The sequence below is a fragment of the Oncorhynchus tshawytscha genome, linkage group LG07, assembly GCF_018296145.1.
Source record: "Oncorhynchus tshawytscha isolate Ot180627B linkage group LG07, Otsh_v2.0, whole genome shotgun sequence".
Lineage (NCBI taxonomy): Eukaryota > Metazoa > Chordata > Actinopteri > Salmoniformes > Salmonidae > Oncorhynchus > Oncorhynchus tshawytscha.
The window spans coordinates 40,338,725-40,363,002 of record NC_056435.1 but is presented as its reverse complement, the minus strand read 5'-3'; the positions used below and the strand labels follow the sequence as shown (position 1 = coordinate 40,363,002).

General features: G+C 46.3%; 1 protein-coding gene across 8 annotated transcripts in view; it reads left to right on the top strand.

Annotated features, from left to right (window-relative positions):
- LOC112255262 (paired box protein Pax-7-like) overlaps positions 1 to 24,278 on the top strand; it is an 82,784-nt gene that overhangs the window by 51,320 nt on the left and 7,186 nt on the right. For all 8 annotated transcript variants that reach the window (XM_042324410.1, XM_042324409.1, XM_042324408.1 and 5 more), the window contains exon 7: positions 1 to 166. This exon is cut by the window's left edge and continues 28 nt beyond it. In XM_042324410.1, the coding sequence (XP_042180344.1) occupies positions 1 to 166 (166 nt within the window). The remainder of the gene's footprint in view (positions 167 to 24,278) is intronic.

The following is a 24,278-nucleotide window of genomic DNA, read 5'->3' as shown; positions in this document are numbered from 1 at the left end:
ACCCCTGCCTCCGTCCTCCATGCACCAGGGCGGGCTCTCTGACGGCAGCTCCCCCTACGGCCTCTCGTCCAATCGCCACAGCTTCTCCAGCTACTCAGACACCTTCATGAGCCAATCAGCTGCCAGCAACCACATGAACCCGGTCAGCAACGGCCTCTCCCCACAGGTCAGTTCAAGGCCAAGGGCACAAGTCTCCCCTATTTCCTCCCTGTCTCTCCTCTTTTGATATGGATGTGTACCGTAAGCTACATGAAGTTACATTTTTACAAAAAATGCTTCTGATATAGACATCTGACCATTTTAATGATTCAATGACCCAAGGTTAAAATTGTGTATATAATTTGCTGAACCACCACTCAATTAGAAAAAGCAACTCAGTAATAGACTACTGTGTGTCGATCCATCGTCTTTTATTCTAGCTTCTAAAGCTCTGGGTTTTCATTGGCTCATTTAAATTGCTACAATTGTAAAACAATTGGATTTACATCAACAAATTAAAATGAATCTTGATAGAGGCACATCGGCTCCAAAACAGCGGTTCCCACTTTCCTGGGACATCAAAATCCTACTTCGAACATGAGAAACCCATGTGAATGAAATAATTAGCTAAAGCTTAGAAATGAAGGCACTTAATCTTCTTCAAGGAATTGTTCAAAGTTTTTAGACCTTAGTATTATATGGTATTCCATTAATCTTGTACGACAGTCGTCTTCAGCTCTCAGTCTGGGCTGCGTGCAGCATCTGTCTGGAGAGGAAACGGCTGGCTACGGTAGGCTTGTAGAGGGACTGTAAATGTGTGGGAGGCTGTGTCGGGCTCCCCTGCTCCCCTCCATGGCCTCCTAAACCCCCAGCCATGCTGCTTCACCTTCCCTCTCCTCTCGTCTCTGCTCGGCCCTCCACACAGTGAAAATACGGTGGAGCATTAGAGTAATAGACGCGTCGCTGTCCAAATTGGAGTTTGAATTAATAGGCATTAGATTGCCTTCTCACCGAGCAATTCTCTTCTGTCGTAGAAAATACAATTGCTTTGCCCCTGTGTCCACTTGTGTGTGTTAGCGTGTGTGTGTGTGTGTGCGTGTGTGTGATGTGTTTCTGTAAAGCTGGAGATTCCACATGTTATCTTCTTTGGGCACCTCATTAAGGAGCGTTTAAATGTGACTCTATGTAAGGGGTTGAGCCTTAAGTAGGTAGCACAGAATGTAAAAGGATTTGTATTGAGGCAAATCGTGTGTAAGGAGTTAATTATACACAATTACCCATCAATACTGGCCAGTCTTGCCCACCCTCACCAACAAGATGTGGTTAACAAGCAGAAAATACGATTGAAATGGTGTGTAAAGAGTTGAAAATGAATTTCATTACTGTATTTGTCCGCAATTCCCCCTCATTCACACATGTTTTATTGGGAGTTTTTTTCTTTCTTCAAATATTCTTGGTATTACCCCTCTTTCTTCGTGGAAGAAAGAATGAAGGATTTTGGTGACAACAAATGAGATTTTCTCTCCTGCTGGAGCGTTGGAGGATAACATGGAGGCTCACAGGCTGTCTGATTGTTAATCGTGGCACAGGGGCTTTAAGTGCTAATGCTCTCACTGCAAACCTGCAGGAAACACCACGAACGCTTTTTTCATGAATGGCTCTACAGTACTGAATACGGGCTGACGACACAGCAGCTCCCTCTCTTCCCAAGCATTCCATTATGTGTTTGGATAATACACACTTCCTGTTTAGCACTGGGGATTAGAACCTTGAATAACTGTAGAAAATAATTTTCAATATTCAATAATTATATTAAGTCGGTTTAAAAAAAAAAAGAATTGTAAGCAAAAGGTGGTTTATTGTACTACATATTTGGGTTGTTAATAAGACTGGTATTTTACAGGTATGCTTTAAAATCAACACAGAGGTAGAATATTTAACCCCTCACAGTATAGCCATGTGACATTCCTTTCACTCTCTCACTATGTGGTGATGGATGTTCTCTGACAGAAGATTCAGAGTTCACACTGCCTCAATGCTCACACACACACACACACAGGCACGCACGCACACACGCACACACACGCACACACACACACACACACACACACACACACACACACACACACACACACACACACACACACACACACACACACACACACACACACACACACACACACACACACACACACACACACACAGCTTGTCTGTAGTTAAACAGACGTCACCTTCAGTTCTCTCAAATGCATCTCATTTTTAATGTTATTGTTGACGTTGATTTAGTTCTCTCCTGTATTCCTCCTTCTATGTCATGAAATAACAAACCAATACAAATATACTCACCATCATGATGGAAATTCTAATGTTATATTATGGGTTTTCAGACAGCATCTGTCCAGAGGAGATATGTCTGTGTGTTATTATATGTGAGTTATTTTCTCTGGTGTCTGGTACTGATGGGCTACCAGTTACTGGTAAAGAGGACAACATTCTGTGATTCCCAGTAAATGGTCTGTGTTGGCCAACTACCAAGTCTGTAATGGAATCCTGCCGACAGGTGCACCCATCCCAATCCCGTAACGTTTTCCCATTACGCTGGAAAAGCCATCCACACCGGCACAGGGGTTGTTGTCATGTGGGATATAAGTTTGGCTGGTTTGAGAGAGAGGCACTAGCTATGTCAGGGGTGGGGTGGGGGGGTTAAGCTGTGGCTGGGCCAGAGTTATGAGAGCAGATTTGTTGTGTTGGTCCTGTTTCATTTGGTGTCACAGCAGGTGTTGGATAGAGGCCAGGAGTATGAGGTGGAGGCAGGGAACAGAAATATCAGCAGCGACTGAAAACATTCGTATTGCTTTTTTGATGGAGGGAATTTTGCGTCAATCACCTGGAACTCTCTTGCTTTGAAGACCTGAGAGGATTTTCATTCACAACAAGTAGTTCCCAAACTTTTAATTTGTGAAACATATTTTGGAAGTCTTCACAACATACTCACAATGACATACAAACTATAAGTGGCACCGCCTGCTCCCCACTACCCCTTCACCAGGCTACCCGTCATTATACTCACCTTTTAACATCATTACGCGCAGCTGCGCTCATTGGACTCACCTGGACTCCCTCACTGTGTTGATTACCCCTGTGTATATGTCTGCTCCTCGGTGTTGTTCCCTGTAGTAGTATTGTTTGTCGTGTCGTCTTTATGTCCAGACGCAGATCCTGTTCCGTTGCATGTCGGTCTATATTAAATGGATCACTCCCTGTACCTGCTTCTCATCTCCTGTGCTGGGCGTTCCAATAAGTTGTGACTATATAAACAAGTATGCCATGCTGTGGCCAAAGCTTCAGTTACCATTCCTTTTACAGTACCTTAATAAGCAGAAAGTAATTGGTTAAGTAATGAAGGCGTGACTGAAGAACTCATTGACAACAACTTAGCTCTACGCATTTCCTGGTCCTTAAAGGCATAAAGGCTGTCTTGCCTACTACTTACTAAAAAGACATACTGTGTACTAATAGTACTACCGACTATTTAGAAAAACGTACGCACTAAGCAACATATTACTCATCCTTGCTGAGAAGGCGTCATGTAATGCGCAATTGTGCATTCCCCGCCTTTCGTTCATTTTTGTAGATCCTGTCCCCTATTCTGATTATCAGCTGTTGTCAAACACACATGGTCGTGAAAAGATGATTCTCTTCCTCAATAGTGTGCAGCAAAATTCGACTAAATGAAAAGCCGAAATGAGTACGGCATCCTGGCAAATTAACGCATATTCAGGTTTCAAACTTTCACATACTGTAAAACTTAACATTTTGGTATACCTTAAAGTCTACTATTTAGAACGCAAGTATTGTCATTCGGACACGGCCAATAACTTACAGCAAAATAAATACAATTTCACGTTTGTTCTAATGAAATGTAGCCTTGAATTTGTTCTAATTGTTCCAAGTTCCAACTGTCTATCTGTTATCCATTTTAAGCAAAGGTATTTTATTTACAAAGCCTACTGTACCTGGTTATGGCATGGTGAACTAGCACTGTAAAAGGAACTGTAACCATAGCTTAGGTGGTCTACATCTTCTCCAGAAACAATATCAGGTCATAGGAAACTCCATATAAGCCTTTGAAGCACTAGCTGTTCTTGGGAGATGTGTTCGTTGGCAGCCGTTTGGGCTGAATTCCTCTGTATTGCATGACAGGGACACCTGCTGGGAGAGTAGAGAAAACAACTGCTCCTCATGAGGCTTCAACAGTACCAATAGTTTGTGTTCTAACCTTCTTCTAAAAGAAGAAGCCCTCTGTAACGAAGTACAAACACTGCAAATCCCAGGGATGTTCAGGTTGAGGATAACATACAGCGGGACACGATGCGTTGTTTCTCTCCGAGCTAAATAACATACAGCGGGATACGATGCGTTGTCTCTCTCCGAGCTAAATAACATACAGCGGGACACGATGCGTTGTCTCTCTCCGAGCTAAATAACATACAGCGGGACACGATGCGTTGTCTCTCTCCGAGCTAAATAACATACAGCGGGACACGATGCGTTGTCTCTCTCCGAGCTAAATAACATACAGCGGGACACGATGCGTTGTCTCTCTCCGAGCTAAATAACATACAGCGGGACACGATGCGTTGTCTCTCTCCGAGCTAAACAACATACAGCGGGACACGATGCGTTGTCTCTCTCCGAGCTAAATAACATACAGCGGGACACGATGCGTTGTCTCTCTCCGAGCTAAATAACATACAGCGGGACACGATGCGTTGTCTCTCTCCGAGCTAAATAACATACAGCGGGACACGATGCGTTGTCTCTCTCCGAGCTAAATAACATACAGCGGGACACGATGCGTTGTCTCTCTCCGAGCTAAATAACATACAGCGGGACACGATGCGTTGTTTCTCTCCGAGCTAAATAACATACAGCGGGACACGATGCGTTGTCTCTCTCCGAGCTAAATAACATACAGCGGGACACGATGCGTTGTCTCTCTCCGAGCTAAATAACATACAGCGGGACACGATGCGTTGTCTCTCTCCGAGCTAAATAACATACAGCGGGACACGATGCGTTGTCTCTCTCCAAGCTAAATAACATACAGCGGGACACGATGCGTTGTCTCTCTCCGAGCTAAATAACATACAGCGGGACACGATGCGTTGTTTCTCTCCGAGCTAAACAACATACAGCGGGACACGATGCGTTGTCTCTCTCCGAGCTAAATAACATACAGCGGGACACGATGCGTTGTCTCTCTCCGAGCTAAATAACATACAGCGGGACACGATGCGTTGTCTCTCTCCGAGCTAAATAACATACAGCGGGACACGATGCGTTGTCTCTCTCCGAGCTAAATAACATACAGCGGGACACGATGCGTTGTTTCTCTCCGAGCTAAATAACATACAGCGGGACACGATGCGTTGTCTCTCTCCGAGCTAAATAACATACAGCGGGACACGATGCGTTGTCTCTCTCCGAGCTAAATAACATACAGCGGGACACGATGCGTTGTCTCTCTCCGAGCTAAATAACATACAGCGGGACACGATGCGTTGTCTCTCTCTGAGCTAAATAACATACAGCGGGACACGATGCGTTGTCTCTCTCCGAGCTAAATAACATACAGCGGGACACGATGCGTTGTCTCTCTCCGAGCTAAATAACATACAGCGGGACACGATGCGTTGTTTCTCTCCGAGCTAAACAACATACAGCGGGACACGATGCGTTGTCTCTCTCCGAGCTAAATAACATACAGCGGGACACGATGCGTTGTCTCTCTCCGAGCTAAATAACATACAGCGGGACACGATGCGTTGTCTCTCTCCGAGCTAAATAACATACAGCGGGACACGATGCGTTGTCTCTCTCCGAGCTAAATAACATACAGCGGGACACGATGCGTTGTCTCTCTCCGAGCTAAATAACATACAGCGGGACACGATGCGTTGTCTCTCTCCGAGCTAAATAACATACAGCGGGACACGATGCGTTGTTTCTCTCCGAGCTAAACAACATACAGCGGGACACGATGCGTTGTCTCTCTCCGAGCTAAATAACATACAGCGGGACACGATGCGTTGTCTCTCTCGAGCTAAATAACATACAGCGGGACACGATGCGTTGTCTCTCTCCGAGCTAAATAACATACAGCGGGACACGATGCGTTGTCTCTCTCCGAGCTAAATAACATACAGCGGGACACGATGCGTTGTTTCTCTCCGAGCTAAATAACATACAGCGGGACACGATGCGTTGTCTCTCTCCGAGCTAAATAACATACAGCGGGACACGATGCGTTGTCTCTCTCCGAGCTAAATAACATACAGCGGGACACGATGCGTTGTCTCTCTCCGAGCTAAATAACATACAGCGGGACACGATGCGTTGTCTCTCTCCGAGCTAAATAACATACAGCGGGACACGATGCGTTGTTTCTCTCCGAGCTAAACAACATACAGGAAAATACTGTCAGTTGATCAACCACACACAGGGTGTAGTGGGCTGTTGATCTTACTACAACTGAAAAACGTGTCAATACCTACCAGTTATTACTGTGAAATAAATGAGTAATCAACATATTTGACCCTTTGGATCAAACCTGGAATGGATCAAACAGGTCCACAAGAGGACTGATTAGGTCAAAGTGAAGCGATGCAGTATGTACATAGTAAGGCTACCAATCCTTATGGATTCAGCATAGATTCTTTTCAATGTGTTTATTTATTTTACCAAATGGCAAAAAGTATAACTATAAAATATTCCACACATTTAAAGGGTTATATGTGTGTTAGGATTAAACCATGGTAGTTAGTTAGTGTTCCGTTTTACCCTGTAAGTGTTCCGTTAGTGTTCCGTTTTACCCTGTGTGTGTTTGTGTTTTGGAATTAGAGGAATTACACACACACACACACACACACACACACACACACACACACACACACACACACACACACACACACACACACACACACACACACACACACACACAGGGGATCAGAGGCAGGCAGAGCGGCTCTCACCCCTGCCTCCCTTTGATCTGTGTCCCCAGGCCTGCCTGGCTGCCTGCTTTGCACCGCACCATGCATGCTGACACCACGCACGCTGACACCACGCACGCTGACACCACGCACGCTGACACCACGCACGCTGACACCACACGCACGCTGCCACCACGCACGCTGACACCACGCACGCTGACACCACGCACGCTGACACCACGCACGCTGACACAACGCACGCTGACACCACGCACGCTGACACCACGCACGCTGACACAACACACGCTGACACAACCTACGTTGACACCACGCACGCTGACACCACTCACGCTGACACCACGCATGCTGACACAACCTATGCTGACACCACGCATGCTGACACCACGCACGCTGACACCACGCACGCTGACACAACACACGCTGACACAACCTACGTTGACACCACGCACGCTGACACCACTCACGTTGACACCACGCATGCTGACACAACCTACGCTGACACCACGCATGCTGACACAACCTACGCTGACACCACGCACGCTGACACAGCGCACGCTGACACCACTCACGCTGACACCACGCATGCTGACACAACCTACGCTGACACCACGCACGCTGACACAACGCACGCTGACACCACGCTACGCTCGCAACGCCAGCGACTTCCCCAACTGTCTAACAGAGATAAGCCAGGGGAGACTCCAAGCTGCCGCTCTTCTCTTCCATTAGCGAGCACACTGATGCTTCTTTAAAAATGGGATGAATTCTATTTAACACGCCAACATTAGTCGATGCCAAAAAGAGGGAGAGAGAGAGAGAGATAGAGGGAAAATGGAGGGAACAATCTAGAGGCTCTGACTCCATTCCTCCCCCCTCTCTGACTTCTAACAAGACATCCTGCACCTGAATACCAATGAGAGAGGGAGACTCATGTAGTCCCCCACATTATTAAAAGTTGGGCATTAAGCCTCTCACCAGGCACCATGTCAGCTGGCAAGCTCCACTGACAAGAAATCAAAGGGGATGAGTACATAGCCTGCATTCATAGCTCAGCCTCTCGCAGAGCAAGAGTGGGAATACATAGACGTTAATTAGAACTTCCATTAAAACAAATACTGTTTCAATTTGGCAAGTATAAAAAAAGATATAAGAGGCTTAAAAAAAAAAAAAAAGACCTGCTGTTGGCAGCTACCAAGAGAATCATGGGTAAATCATATCCACTGGCTATATGTTTTAGCATATATTATTAGGGCTTGCTGCTTGTTTAACACGTCTGAACTCAGAGGAAAGGATTGCTGGTATCACAAATATACAAGTACAAACATTGGCGATATGGGGCTTTGTCTGTGTTTAGCTACGTATCAGATGGAATGGGGTTTTAGGTACTTTTAGCGTGGGTATTTTATATGACGCAAAGGTCAAATGTTTTTCCCAAACAGGCTTGTACTCTCTAAACCAGTTAATGGGTTCTCTATCTGTGGTTGGTTCCATGCCTGCATTCTCTATACCTCAACCTCTAACCCCCCTAGAGCAGCTAAGTGAAACCAATACGCTCTTTGCTTCTCGTTTCAAAGAAATATCTTTGGATGTGGTTTCATTTATTTATTATCTACCAACCTTTCCCCTTCTCTTTTTTTGACAACTCTTGCCAATAGTACGTCTACTCCCTCTCTCTCTCTCTCTCTCTCTCTCTCTCTCTGTCTCTCTCTCTCTCTCTCTCTCTCTCTCTCTCTCTCTCTCTCTTTCTCTCTCCGTCTCTCTCTCTCTCTCTCTCTCTCTCTCTCTCTCCGTCTCTCTCTCTCTCCATCTCTCTCTCTCTCTCTCTCTCTCTCTCTCTCTTCTTTCTCTCTCCGTCGCTCTCCTTCTCCCCCTGGAGAGGCAGATGAAAGGCTTTGGCGGATAATAAAAATGCTATTTAAATGCAAGGGTGTTGTGTGCTGGTAAGAGATATTTCCTGCAGAAAGTGAGCGGTTGCATCCTGATAAAGAGTCCATATAAGGGAATGCGATTTACATTTATCTTGCAGAGACCGCCAATATACATTTCAGCAAGTTCTAGAAGTGGATGATTTAAGTAGGAAATGACTGAGACGGATTCACATGTGTGACCCACGCAGACAAAATGCATATAAGATGGAGAATGGTATTGCCTTTATTTAAGTGTAGGCACATCGATTCTATCTTGAATACCAATTAGACACCGGTGTACACTGTGGAACATACTGAAGAAGTTTTATTCCATACATTTGTGGCATTATTTCCTCTACTCTATTTCATAATATTATAACCAAGTGTTACTATTATTATTATTAATATTCACAGTCTCTCACCTTCCACTTGTTGGAGTGGGAAGTGTTAATGCTGAGGCAGGTGAAGTGAAGTCTGGTGTATGAGGCATGCACACTGTTGTGACCTCTGTGGGAGGGGTCAGGGGGTGGCAGGGTCGCAGCAGGGCCGGGCTGCAGTCAACCTGCCTAGCTAGCCGTCTGGACGCTGGGGATGTTGTCTGGCTGCATGTGTTTCCTGTTAGTTCCAGATGCCTCTCTGACAGGTGCATGGACGTGATTAATACTCTGTCTCTGGCCATATCTCTCTCTCTCTCTCTCTCTCTCTCTCTCTCTCTCTCCCCTCCCTCCTTCTCGTGGGCCAGTTAAATTACAATATGCGAGGTGGTTTGGTCCCCAGCTGGTTGTCTGGTGTAGCAGCCCGTTCCTCTCAGTATCCAGCTGAGAGCTATTTCACTATTTATTTACATGTAATTATGACTATGAGGTGCAGATATTAACACTGTCAAGAACAATTTGACCTGACATTTTTCACTAGGCCTGGCTCCTGCTGGTTTTAGCAAACAACCCCCCCCCCCGCGCTCCCCGATCCGCCTCGCTTTCCTCTCAGAGCTGCTCCCTCACACACACAGCCCTGCCTCACTGAAACCTCTCTGCTGGAATCAGAAAATCTGCCGTTTAATTTGGCAGAGGCGGCGGTGCGAGGTGAGTTGCAGTGTGTGTGTGTGCGTGCGTGTGTGTCTGTGATTTTGTATTGGAGTGGGTTGCTCTTGTTCCTGGTGGCTGAATCCATCCCATAGTAACTCAAGCATATCACTAGCAGAGAATAGAGGATTGCTCGCCACACGTTCTCCAATTGCAGCCCAATAGACGTAACCTCTGGTTAGTGAGGGGCCCTGCATGCACAGTGGGCCGTTTAGGAGGGAGGGAGTCCTTTCTCTGGCTAGTAGCAGGCAGCTGTGCTCCATTGAACACAAGGATAGAGAAGACGCGCGGGGGCGGGGAATGGTTCAGAGAAGAAAATGTATTTAATCCAATCTATTACAAAGCTATTATTCTCCAATTACATTTGATGAAATATTGCTTGCTACATCCATTTGTTGACCAAAATATAAGCTTGTTTTACTCCAATGTTTGTAAACAAGGTAAATGTAAACAAATACCATATAGCCCCAAAACATGGTTACAATTATACATTTGATATCATAGATGGTCAGCAACTATAGCTCTTTCTTTGAATTTGAGAGCGGTTACATTTCTCCAGCCCCATCCTTGAGCTTTTTTGCAAAACAGGGGGTGTGGAGCATGCTTTGTAATGGTTTCAATTAAGGATTCTAGATTTAATATCTTGTGGAATTTCGTTTGATATTCTGTTGTCTCCAGTTTAGCTGTTTGATAAAATGGTGCAGCTCGGCGTTTGTGGGGAGAATTGTTAGAGAGCGGAGTAGAGAGACTGGGGGACACTGTGGTAGTATGGCTAATGTTGTGAGAAGTGACAGCTTGTTCCAATGCCCGCTAATCATCCTCATCTGTGCCTGGCATGTCAATGCCCAGATTCTGTCAGTGCCAATCAGGCACTTAATTGAACACAATTAGCACCCCCCTTCCCTGCCATACACCCCACACTCTTCAAATACCTATTTCTCTCTCTCTCTCTCCCTCCACTCTCTCTACTCCCCATCCTCCCCCTCTCTTCCTCCACTCTCTCTACTCCCCATCCTCCCCCTCTCTTCCTCCACTCTCTCTACTCCCCATCCTCCCCCTCTCTTCCTCCACTCTCTCTACTCCCCATCCTCCCCCTCTCTTCCTCCACTCTCTCTACTCCCCATCCTCCCCCTCTCTTCCTCCACTCTCTCTACTCCCCATCCTCCCCCTCTCTTCCTCCACTCTCTCTACTCCCCATCCTCCCCCTCTCTTCCTCCTGTCTCTGTCTCCTTGGCGGCGGAAGACACTTTTCACTTTTGATTAACGTGCCGCGGCCAATTAACGCACTGACACGCAGGCCAGGGCCCGTCATCTGCTGTCTGCCACCAACGCTGCCGTCTGCGTCCTGGCCCCACACTGCTCCCACCACCTCCACCATGACCAAAACGCTTTAATTCAATTTATGCAATCTCTGTTATTTTTAAATAGCCATTTTGTCTGCTCAGATGAGGGGCCTTACTGCCCGCTGGGCTGCCCATGTGAGAAGGAGGGATGAGGGGGAGGGAGGGCTGGACTTGGGGTTGCACTGCTATTGACTCTTTAGAAAAAATCCTTGATCTTTAAGTACTTTATTCTCTTTCCTAGTTGTTTTCCAAATGAAGGAATTTATGCTGTTTATTTTATTTGTAAGTTTGACTTCATTTTGTTCATCGCAAAATTATTTCACCCTGCATTCTTGAATTGATCAGTAAAATAAGGTTTCAATTAGATTTGGAGTAATATGGGATTCAAAGTCTTTTTTGGACCAGTTCTCAGAAATCATTTAAAAATATTCGATATTTGGTATGGAATATTCCTAATCATTTTAGTCGTTCACAAGTTTGAATTATTTTCTATTTACATGTATTTGGTTCCTCAATCATCCAACACAAACCACACAGTATACTCAATTTACTTGACTTATAGGTCAGTGAATTCAACCATACATTTAATCTCTGTAATCACACCCACAGGACTGGCCTTGAAAAATCGACCCAAATCTGGTGTCATCATCATCCCTGATCTTAAATCATTCCCAGCTGAGGCGTGTATCAGCCAGGCAGATCTGCCAAGGTGTGAGATGTTATTCTGTGCCCCTCGGGATAACTTCCAGACATTTGGAGTGCTTATTTTTTCCTCTCTGCCCCGGTGACCTCTGCCGAACTTAAAGGTACATCTTGCGGGCATTCGATTTGGGCAGAACAGGAGCTATCGGTGACAGGGGAGCTAATCCAGTCTTGCGCAGATTAAGAGCAGAGTTTGTGGAGTGGGGTCTGTTGGCGCGGGTGCTGGCGCCGGGAATGGAACACAGGGCTGTCCTATCAGCTCTCCAGGCAGGCTGGCCCTCAGGCCAACTTTAGTCCGAGAGGAGTCTTTGTACTTCCCAAATCCTCTCTCTCACACTCTCTCTTTCTGTCTCTTCTCTCTCCTCTTTCCCCTCGTTTTATATCTCTTTCTCTCTTATACTGTATCACTATTTCTTTCAGATGCAAAAACTTTGTCTGTGAAATATTTGAGTGAAAATGAAAAAAAATGTACAGGTATAGTGAACATTTTCATCTGTCTGTGGGTAGTGCAGGTCCCTGGATAAACAGGTGCATTCTGACCTGATCAAATGCAAGGGTTTATTGTCACATGCTGTAGAATAACAGTGACATGCTTACTTACAGGCCCTTCCCAGCAATGCAGAATCCAATCAAATAAATCATGATAATAATGGAAAAAATATCAAATAACAATAGAAAAAATATAAACAGTGGGGCAAAAAAGTATTTAGTCAGCCACCAATTGTGCAAGTTCTCCCACTTAAAAAGATGAGAGAGGACTGTAATTTTCATCATTGGTACACTTCAACTATGACAGACAAAATGAGAAAAGAAATCCAGAAAATCACATTGTAGGATATTTAATTTGCAAATTATGGTGAAAAATACGTATTTGGTCACCTACAAACAAGCAAGATTTCTGGCTCTCACAGACCTGTAACTTCTTCTTTAAGAGGCTCCTCTGTCCTCCACTCATTACCTGTATTAATGGCACCTGTTTGAAGTTGTTATCAGTATAAAAGTCACCTGTCCACAACCTCAAACAGTCACACTCCAAACTCCACTATGGCCAAAACCAAAGAGCTGTCAAAGGACACCAGAAACAAAATTGTAGACCTGCACCAGGCTGGGAAGACTGAATCTACAATAGGTAAGCAGCTTGGTTTGAAGAAATCAACTGTGGGAGCAATTATTAGGAAATGGAAGACATACAAGACCACTGATAATCTCCCTCGATAGGGCTCCACGCAAGATCTCACCCCGTGGGGTCAAAATGATCACAAGAACGGTGAGCAAAAATCCCAGAACCACACGGGGGGACCTAGTGAATGACCTGCAGGGAGCTGGGACCAAAGTAACAAAGCCTACCATCAGTAACACACTACGCCGCCAGGGACTCAAATCCTGCAATGCCAGACGTGTGCCCCTGCTTAAGCCAGTACATGTCCAGGCCCGTCTGAAGTTTGCTAGAGAGCATTTGGATGATCCAGAAGAAGATTTGGTGAATGTCATATGGTCAGATGAAACCAAAATATAACTTTTTGGTAAAAACTCAACTCGTCGTGTTTGGAGGACAAAGAATGCTGAGTTGCATCCAAAGAACACCATACCTACTGCGAAGCATGGGGGTGGAAACATCATGCTTTGGAGCTGTTTTTCTGCAAAGGGACCAGGACGACTGATCCGTGTAAAGGAAAGAATGAATGGGGCCATGTATCGTGAGATTGTGAGTGAAAACCTCCTTCCATCAGCAAGGGCATTGAAGATGAAATGTGGCTGGGTCTTTCAGCATGACAATGATCCCAAACACACCACCTGCGCAACGAAGGAGTGGCTTCATAAGAAGCAGTTCAAGGTCCTGGAGTGGCCTAGCCAGTCTCCAGATCTCAACCCCATAGAAGGTCTTTGGAGGGAGTTGAAAGTCCGTGTTGCCCAGCAACAGCCCCAAAACATCACTGCTCTAGAGGAGATCTGCATGGAGGAATGGGCCAAAATACCAGCAACAGTGTGTGAAAACCTTGTGAAGACTTACAGAAAACGTTTGACCTCTGTCATTGCCAACAAAGGGTATATAACAAAGTATTGAGATAAACTTTTGTTATTGACCAAATACTTATTTTCCACCATAATTTGCAAATAAATTCATAAAAAATTCTACAAGGCCTCTTTCATCTTTTTAAGTGGGAGAACTTGCACAATTGGTGGCTGACTAAATACTTTTTTGTCCCACTGTACATGGGGTACCAGTACTGTGTTGATGTGCAGTGGTACGAGGTAATTGAGGTAAATATGTACATACAGTGCATTCGGAAAGTATTCATACCCCTTGAATTTTTCCACATTTTGTTACGTTACTGTCTTAGGGTTGTTGTCCTGTTGGAAGGTGAACCTTCGTCTCAGTCTGGGGTCCTGAGCGCTCTGGAACAGGTTTTCATCATGGATCTCTCTGCTCTGTTTATCTTTCCCTCGATCCTGACTAGTCTCCCTGTCCCTGCTGCTGAAAAACATCCCCACAACATGATGCTGCCCCCACCATGCTTCCCCGTAGGGATGGTGCCAGGTTTCCTCCAGATGTGACGCTTGGCATTCAGGCTAAAGAGTTCAATCTTTGTTTCATCAGACCAGAGAATCTTGTTTCTCATGGTCTGAGAGTCCTTTAGATGCCTTTTGGCAAACTCCAAGCATGCTGTCATGCGCCTTTTACTGAGGAGTGGCTTCCGTCTGGCCACTCTAACATACTGGCCTGATTGGTGGAGTGCTGTAGAGATGGTTGTCTTTCTGGAAGGTTCTCCTATCTCCACAGAGGAACTCTAGAGCTCTGTCAGAGTGAACATCGGGTTCTTGGTTACCTCCGTGACCAATGCCTTCTCCCCCAATTGCTCAGTTTGGCCGGGCAGCCAGCTCTAGGAAGAGTCTTGGTGGTTCCAAACTACTTCCATTTAAGAATAATGGAGGCCACTGTGTTCTTGGGGACTTTCAATGCTGCAGACATTTTCTGGTATCTTTCCTCAGATCTGTGCCTCAACACAGTCTCGGAGCTCGACAGACAACCTTCGATCTCATGGCTTGGTTTTTGGTCTGACGTGCACTGTCAACTGTGGGACCTTATATAGAAAGGTGTGCCTTTTCAAATCATGTCCAATCAATTGAATTTACCGCAGGTGGACACCAATCAAGTTGTAGAAACATCTCAAGGATGATCAATGGAAACAGGATGCAACGGAGCTCAACTTCGAGTCTCATTGCAAGGGGTCTGAATACATACGTAAATAAGGTATATATGTTTTTTATGTTTTATACATTAGAAAACATTTCTAAAAACCTGTTTCGCTTTGTCATTATGGGGTATTCTGTGTAGATTGATATTTTTTAAAATGTTCAATCAATTTTAGAATAAGGCTGTAACGTAACAAAATGTAGAAAAAGTCAAGGGGTCTGAATACTTTCCGATCACTATAGGTAGGGGTAAAGTAATTATGCAACAGGATACATAATAGACAGTAGCAGCAGCATATGTGATGAGTGTGTGTGTGTGTGTGGCGTATGTGTGTACGTGTAATGTGTGAGTGAGTGAGTGAGTGAGTGAGTGAGTGAGTGAGTGAGTGAGTGAGTGTGTATGTGTTGGCGTGTCAGTGTAAGTATGTGTGAGTGTGTGGGTAGAGTCCAGTGTGTGTGTATGTGTTGGCGTGTCAGTGTCAGTATGTGTGAGTGTGTGGGGAGAGTCTAGTGTGTGTGTGTATGTGTTGGCGTGTCAGTGTCAGTATGTGTGACTGTGTGGGGAGAGTCCAGTGTGTGTGTATGTGTTGGCGTGTCAGTGTCAGTATGTGTGAGTGTGTGGGGAGAGTCCAGTGTGTGTGTATGTGTTGGCGTGTCAGTGTCAGTATGTGTGACTGTGTGGGGAGAGTCCAGTGTGTGTGTATGTGTTGGCGTGTCAGTGTAAGTATGTGTGACTGTGTGGGGAGAGTCCAGTGTGTGTGTATGTGTTGGCGTGTCAGTGTCAGTATGTGTGAGTGTGTGGGGAGAGTCCAGTGTGTGTGTATGTGTTGGCGTGTCAGTGTCAGTATGTGTGACTGTGTGGGGAGAGTCCAGTGTGTGTGTATGTGTTGGTGTGTCAGTGTCAGTATGTGTGAGTGTGTGGGGAGAGTCCAGTGTGTGTGTATGTGTTGGCGTGTCAGTGTCAGTATGTGTGAGTGTGTGGGGAGAGTCCAGTGTGTGTGTATGTGTTGGCGTGTCAGTGTCAGTATGTGTGAGTGTGTGGGGAGAGTTCAGTGTGTGTGAGTGTGTGGGGAGAGTGTGTGTGTGTATGTGTTGGCGTGTCAGTGTCAGTATGTGTGAGTGTGTGGGGAGAGTCCAGTGTGTGTGTATGTGTTGGCGTGTCAGTGTCAGTATGTGTGAGTGTGTGGGGAGAGTCCAGTGTGTGTGAGTGTGTGGGGAGAGTCCAGTGTGTGTGAGTGTGTGGGGAGAGTCCAGTGTGTGTGAGTGTGTGGGGAGAGTCCAGTGTGTGTGAGTGTGTGGGGTCCAGTGTGTGTGAGTGTGTGTGTGTGTGTGGGGAGAGTCCAGTGTGTGTGAGTGTGTGGGGAGAGTCCAGTGTGTGTGAGTGTGTGGGGAGAGTCCAGTGTGTGTGAGTGTGTGGGGAGAGTCCAGTGTGTGTGAGTGTGTGGGGAGAGTCCAGTGTGTGTGAGTGTGTGGGGAGAGTCCAGTGTGTGTGAGTGTGTGGGGAGAGTCCAGTGTGTGTGAGTGTGTGGGGAGAGTCCAGTGTGTGTGAGTGTGTGGGGAGAGTCCAGTGTGTGTGAGTGTGTGGGGAGAGTCCAGTGTGTGTGAGTGTGTGGGGAGAGTCCAGTGTGTGTGAGTGTGTGGGGAGAGTCCAGTGTGTGTGAGTGTGTGGGGAGAGTCCAGTGTGTGTGAGTGTGTGGGGAGAGTCCAGTGTGTGTGAGTGTGTGGGGAGAGTCCAGTGTGTGTGAGTGTGTGGGGAGAGTCCAGTGTGTGTGAGTGTGTGGGGAGAGTCCAGTGTGTGTGAGTGTGTGGGGAGAGTCCAGTGTGTGTGAGTGTGTGGGGAGAGTCCAGTGTGTGTGAGTGTGTGGGGAGAGTCCAGTGTGTGTGAGTGTGTGGGGAGAGTCCAGTGTGTGTGAGTGTGTGGGGAGAGTCCAGTGTGTGTGAGTGTGTGGGGAGAGTCCAGTGTGTGTGAGTGTGTGGGGAGAGTCCAGTGTGTGTGAGTGTGTGGGGAGAGTCCAGTGTGTGTGAGTGTGTGGGGAGAGTCCAGTGTGTGTGAGTGTGTGGGGAGAGTCCAGTGTGTGTGAGTGTGTGGGGAGAGTCCAGTGTGTGTGAGTGTGTGGGGAGAGTCCAGTGTGTGTGAGTGTGTGGGGAGAGTCCAGTGTGTGTGAGTGTGTGGGGGGAGAGTCCAGTGTGTGTGAGTGTGTGGGGAGAGTCCAGTGTGTGTGAGTGTGTGGGGAGAGTCCAGTGTGTGTGAGTGTGTGGGGAGAGTCCAGTGTGTGTGAGTGTGTGGGGAGAGTCCAGTGTGTGTGAGTGTGTGGGGAGAGTCCAGTGTGTGTGAGTGTGTGGGGAGAGTCCAGTGTGTGTGAGTGTGTGGGGAGAGTCCAGTGTGTGGGGAGAGTGTGTGGGGTGTGAGTCCAGTGTGTGGGGAGAGTCCAGTGTGTGGGGAGAGTCCAGTGTGTGGGGAGAGTCCAGTGTGTGGGGAGAGTCCAGTGTGTGGGGAGATTCCAGTGTGTGTGAGTGTGTGGGGAGAGTCCAGTATGTGTGAGTGTGTGGGGAGAGTCCAGTGTGTGTGAGTGTGTGGGGAGAGTCCAGTGTGGGGGAGAGTCCAGTGTGTGGGGAGAGTCCAGTGTGTGGGGAGAGTCCAGTGTGTGGGGAGAGTCCAGTGTGTGTGTATAGAGTCAAAAATATTTAATGCAAAAAGGATCGATGCAGATATTCAGGGTAGTTTTGATTAACTGTTCAGCAGTCTTATGGCTTAGAGTAGAAGCTGTTCAGCAGTCTTATGGCTTAGAGTAGAAGCTGTTCAGGAGTCTTATGGCTTGAGGTAGAAGCTGTTCAGGAGCCATTTTGTCCCAGACTTAGCACTCCGGTACCGTTTGCCGTGTGGTAGCAGAGAGAACAGTCTATAACTTGGGTGGCTGGAATCTTTTAACAATTTTATGGCCTTCCACTGACACCGCCTGGTATAGAGGTCCTGGATGGCAGGGAGTTCAACCCCATTGATGTATTGGGCCGTACACACCATCCTCTGTACCGCCTTGCGGTCGGATGCTGAGTAGTTGCCGTACCAGGCTGTGATTTAGCCAGTCAAGATGCTCTCAATAGTGCAGCTGTAGAACCTTTTAAGGATCTTGAGGGCCCATGGCAAATCTTTTCAGCCTCCTTAGGGGGAAGCGTTGTTGTCGTGCCCTCTTCACGACTGTGTTGGTGTGTTTGGACATTGAGGTCCTTAGCAAAGTGGACACCAAGGAAATTGAAGCTCTCTGTGGTCAATCAAGGGTTAAGATGGGCATAGCACATTATGTGACTGTAAAGATATAATGTAAATATTGTTTAGGGATATTACATTGGGTGCTTCATAAGTAGTGATAATGAAGGGTATTAATAACATTGTGACGGATGGCATCTCTTTGAAACTGTGGTTTGAATATGTCACTGTGGGAAATTTAGTGAGTATTGTATGTAAGAAAATTATGACATTTTTCCCTCTTTTGTTGTAGCCTAAAGAAATATTGCCTTTTGCTTTTTCTGTCAGTCAACTTCCTCACAGCAAGTCAAATTTTATTCTGGAAGCAAATCCAACAAAGAGCAAAGGCTCATCAAACATTTAAGCAGACACAAAAATATAATTTGACTGTTAAGGAAATTAGCAGGGTATGAAAGAACCTCTTTTTGTGTCACAAATGCTCTATTTGTTTATCTGAAAGGATGCACATTGTATCAACTTCCAGTTCTCCATTCACTTTGCCGCAGGGCTGGAGGGCTCAGAAGTTGAGAGAATTAATTAGTTTTTTATTATTATTTATAAAGTAATCTATCTGTAGAGAGCGAGGCAGGGAACGCCCTGGAGCAGTGTCCTTTAAACTGCTCCTGTCTCACATTATCTCCTCCAACAGCCCTAGCACAAAGTCAAACAACAAACGAACACTGAGGACGCTGTACGGAGAGAAAGAGAGAGGGGGAGGGAGGCAGGGGTGTAGTGGAGGGCTGTTCTGAAAGAGAGTGAGGGTGTTGGTTAAGTGTGTATTGAGTGGTGTTGTTCTGGAGCAGAGCAGGTCTAAAGGCCTGTTGAGGGTGTGTTTTACACCCTGCAGCTGATACTCAGCATCAGCCATATCTCCACCCACATCAGATAATAGGGGGAAGTGGTGAAATGGCATTGATTTTTGTTTAGCTGTGTGAAAGCAGAAAGACATTACAGATAGCTAATATGAACCCGGCTCAATCGAGGAGCTTACCTTTCCCCCCTCCAGCATCAGTTAACCAAAATCATCTGAGTGATTTTAGGAGAGGCATCTCAAGGATACAACCTTCCAGACAATCCTCTCTTTTTTACAACTGCAAACTTCTTTGCAATCTTGACGGGAAAAAAATCTATTATAAAATTGTCCATGAAAAGTAGCCTTCTCTTTTGAAGAGTTAAACCTATGAATAGTATTAGGGCTGATTCGAGCACAGTCCCTGATTATTGGCTGCTTCATTATTTCATGTTTAAATAAGGAAGTGATGTAATCAAGCTTCAATTAACGGATGACTATATCTGGCCCACCCCTCCAGCTGTCTCCCTGGACCCCCGACTAGCACTTCCCCACACCTACGTCACATGACCAGCACATGTTAGTCCAGCACATTATAGTAAGTACATCACAGCCCAGCACAATACAGCAGGGGACAGAAGGTTCCACACGGAGTCTGTTCTGCAGCTCCGGTCCATCTGGGAGGGAGCATCCCATGTGTCCTGCTTGCAGAGAGCCATGAATCTCCCTCTCATAGATACATGTCACATGTTCTGTATAAATAAGTGGTGGGGTTGGAGGAGGCTGGGGGTTTCCATGCTGATAGAATTAACATGAGAAAATCGCTAACCAGCCTTTATGTCTCTGATGTGGCTCAAGTGCTTCATATTTCCTCAGATATTTTTTTTTCAGAATATGATTAATTTGTGGAATAAGATCCATTTTCCGTATGCAGTGTGTGTGTCTGGCTATGCATTGCTGAGCAGTATGACTGCATACGTATGCAGTGAAGAAGTTCTACAGTATAAAGGTTTCTGAGATGTCCACTCTGGAGATTGACTGGAGCCCTGTCCTTCTGTAGGATATTTTGCACCACAGCATCAGCTCTGTGAACTGTGTTTAAACCTTTGTGTGTGTGTGTGTGTGTGTGTGTGTGTGCGTAACCACCTCCATGATGAGCTAATTGGTTTAGCAGCCAAAAGTGCCAAAGGCCAGCCCAGCGTAGCGAGACAACGTGAACCTGATGTTGGGGAGGATGCTTCCATGCAATAGAAGGGAAGCATATGTGGGACCAATTCCCCCATTAAGAGTCTCTCCCTCTGCTTTCCTAAAAGGGAAATTTAAGTCTAATTCAACATTTTATGTTTAGGGCAAAAGCTCAGTAGACTTCCGGCGCCGACAGAGATGGCCGCCTCGCTTCGCGTTCCTAGGAAACTATGCAGTGTTTTGTTTTTTTACGTGTTATTTCTTACATTAGTACCCCAGGTCATCTTAGGTTTCATTACATACAGTCGAGAAGAACTACTGAATATAAGATCAGCGTCAACTCACCATCAGTACGACCAAGAATATGTTTTTCGCGATGCGGATCCTGTGTTCTGCCTTTCAACCGCGACAACGGAATGGATCCTATGCGGCGACCCCAAAAAACGACTCCGAAAAAGAGGGAAACGAGGCGGTCTTCTGGTCAGACTCCGGAGACGGGCACATCGTGCACCACTCCCTAGCATTCTTCTCGCCAATGTCCAGTCTCTTGACAACAAGGTTGATGAAATCCGAGCAAGGGTAGCATTCCAGAGGGACATCAGAGACTGTAAAGTTCTTTGCTTCACGGAAACATGGCTCACTGGAGAGACGCTATCCGAGGCAGTGCAACCAGCGGGTTTCTCCACGCATCGCGCCGACAGAAACAAACATCTTTCTGGTAAGAAGAGGGGCGGGGGCGTATGTCTTATGGCTAACGAGACATGCTGTGATGAAAGAAACATACAGGAACTCAAATCCTTCTGTTCACCTGATTTAGAATTCCTCACAATCAAATGTAGACCGCATTATCTACCAAGAGAATTCTCTTCGATTATAATCACAGCCGTATATATCCCCCCCCAAGCAGACACATCGATGGCTTTGAACAAACTTTATTTGACTCTTTGCAAACTGGAATCCATTTATCCGGAGGCTGCATTCATTGTAGCTGGGGATTTTAACAAGGCTAATCTGAAAACAAGACTCCCTAAATTTTATCAGCATATCGATTGCGCAACCAGGGGTGGAAAAACCTTGGATCATTGTTACTCTAACTTCCGCGACGCATATAAGGCCCTGCCCCGCCCTCCTTTCGGAAAAGCCGACCACGACTCCATTTTGTTGATCCCTGCCTACAGACAGAAACTAAAACAAGAGGCTCCCACCCTAAGGTCTGTCCAACGCTGGTCCGACCAAGCTGACTCCACACTCCAAGACTGCTTCCATCACGTGGACTGGGATATGTTTCGTATTGCGTCAGATAACAATATTGACGAATACGCTGATTCGGTGTGCTAGTTCATTAGAACGTGCGTTGAAGATGTCGTTCCCATAGCAACGATTAAAACATTCCCTAACCAGAAACCGTGGATTGATGGCAGCATTCGTGTGAAACTGAAAGCGCGAACCACTGCTTTTAATCAGGGCAAGGTGACTGGTAACATGACCTAACACAAACAGTGCAGCTATTCCCTCCGCAAGGCTATCAAACAAGCTAAGCGTCAGTACAGAGACAAAGTAGAATCTCAATTCAACGGCTCAGACACAAGAGGCATGTGGCAGGGTCTACAGTCAATCACGGACTACAAGAAGAAATCCAGCCCAGTCACGAACCAGGATGTCTTGCTCCCAGGCAGACTAAATAACTTTTTTGCCCACTTTGAGGAAAATACAGTGCCACTGACACGGCCTGCAACGAAAACATGCGGACTCTCCTTCACTGCAGCCGAGATGAGTAAGACATTTAAACGTGTTAACCCTCGCAAGGCTGCAGGCCCAGACGGCATCCCCAGCCGCGCCCTCAGAGCATGCGCAGACCAGCTGGCCGGTGTGTTTACGGACATATTCAACCAATCCCTATACCAGTCTGCTGTTCCCACATGCTTCAAGAGGGCCACCATTGTTCCTGTTCCCAAGAAAGCTAAGGTAACTGAGCTAAACGACTACCGCCCCGTAGCACTCACTTCCGTCATCATGAAGTGCTTTGAGAGACTAGTCAAGGACCATATCACCTCCACCCTACCTGACACCCTAGACCCACTCCAATTTGCTTACCGCCCAAATAGGTCCACAGACGATGCAATCTCAACCACACTGCACACTGCCCTAACCCATCTGGACAAGAGGAATACCTATGTGAGAATGCTGTTCATCGACTACAGCTCGGCATTCAACACCATAGTACCCTCCAAGCTCGTCATCAAGCTCGAGACCCTGGGTCTCGACCCCGCCCTGTGCAACTGGGTACTGGACTTCCTGACGGGCCGCCCCCAGGTGGTGAGGGTAGGCAACAACATCTCCACCCCGCTGATCCTCAACACTGGGGCCCCACAAGGGTGCGTTCTGAGCCCTCTCCTGTACTCCCTGTTCACCCACGACTGCGTGGCCACGCACACCTCCAACTCAATCATCAAGTTTGCGGACGACACAACAGTGGTAGGCTTGATTACCAACAACGACAAGACGGCCTACAGGGAGGAGGTGAGGGCCCTTGGAGTGTGGTGTCAGGAAAATAACCTCACACTCAACGTCAACAAAACTAAGGAGATGATTGTGGACTTCAGGAAACAGCAGAGGGAACACCCCCCTATCCACATCGATGGAACAGTAGTGGAGAGGGTATCAAGTTAAGTTCCTCGGCATACACATCACAGACAAACTGAATTGGTCCACTCACACAGACAGCATCGTGAAGAAGGCGCAGCAGCGCCTCTTCAAACCTCAGGAGGCTGAAGAAATTCGGCTTGTCACCAAAAGCACTCACAAACTTCTACAGATGCACAATCGAGAGCATCCTGGCGGGCTGTATCACCGCCTGGTACGGCAACTGCTCCGCCCACAACCGTAAGGCTCTCCAGAGGGTAGTGAGGTCTGCACAACGCATCACCGGGGGCAAACTACCTGCCCTCCAGGACACCTACACCACCCGATGTTACAGGAAGGCCATAAAGATCATCAAGGACATCAACCACCCGAGCCACTGCCTGTTCACCCCGCTATCATCCAGAAGGCGAGGTCAGTACAGGTGCATCAAAGCTGGGACCGAGAGACTGAAAAACAGCTTCTATCTCAAGGCCATCAGACTGTTAAACAGTCACCACTAACATTGAGTGGCTGCTGCCAACACACTGACACTGACTCAACTCCAGCCACTTTAATAATGGGAATTGATGGGAAATGATGTAAATATATCACTAGCCACTTTAAACAATGCTACCTTATATAATGCTACTTACCCTACATTATTCATCTCATATGCATACGTATATACTGTACTCTATATCATCGACTGCATCCTTATGTAATACATGTTTCACTAGCCACTTTAACTATGCCACTTTGTTTACATACTCATCTCATATGTATATACTGTACTCGATACCATCTACTGTATCTTGCCTATGCTGCTCTGTACCATCACTCATTCATATATCCTTATGTACATATTCTTTATCCCCTTACACTGTGTATAAGACAGTAGTTTTGGAATTGTTAGTTAGATTACTTGTTGGTTATTACTGCATTGTCGGAACTAGAAGCACAAGCATTTCGCTACACTCGCATTAACATCTGCTAACCATGTGTATGTGACAAATAAAATTTGATTTGATTTGATTTGAAATGTCCATCTGCACTGCATTGTAGTGATGCCTGTGCCTCTAGTCTAATGGAGATAATAACATTCATAGCACTAGTGGATTATTATTTGTTAACTTATGATTGTGTACAGATGTAGGATCTTAACACCTCTTTGGGATAGGGGGCAGCATTTTCACTTTTGGATAAATAGCGTGCCCAA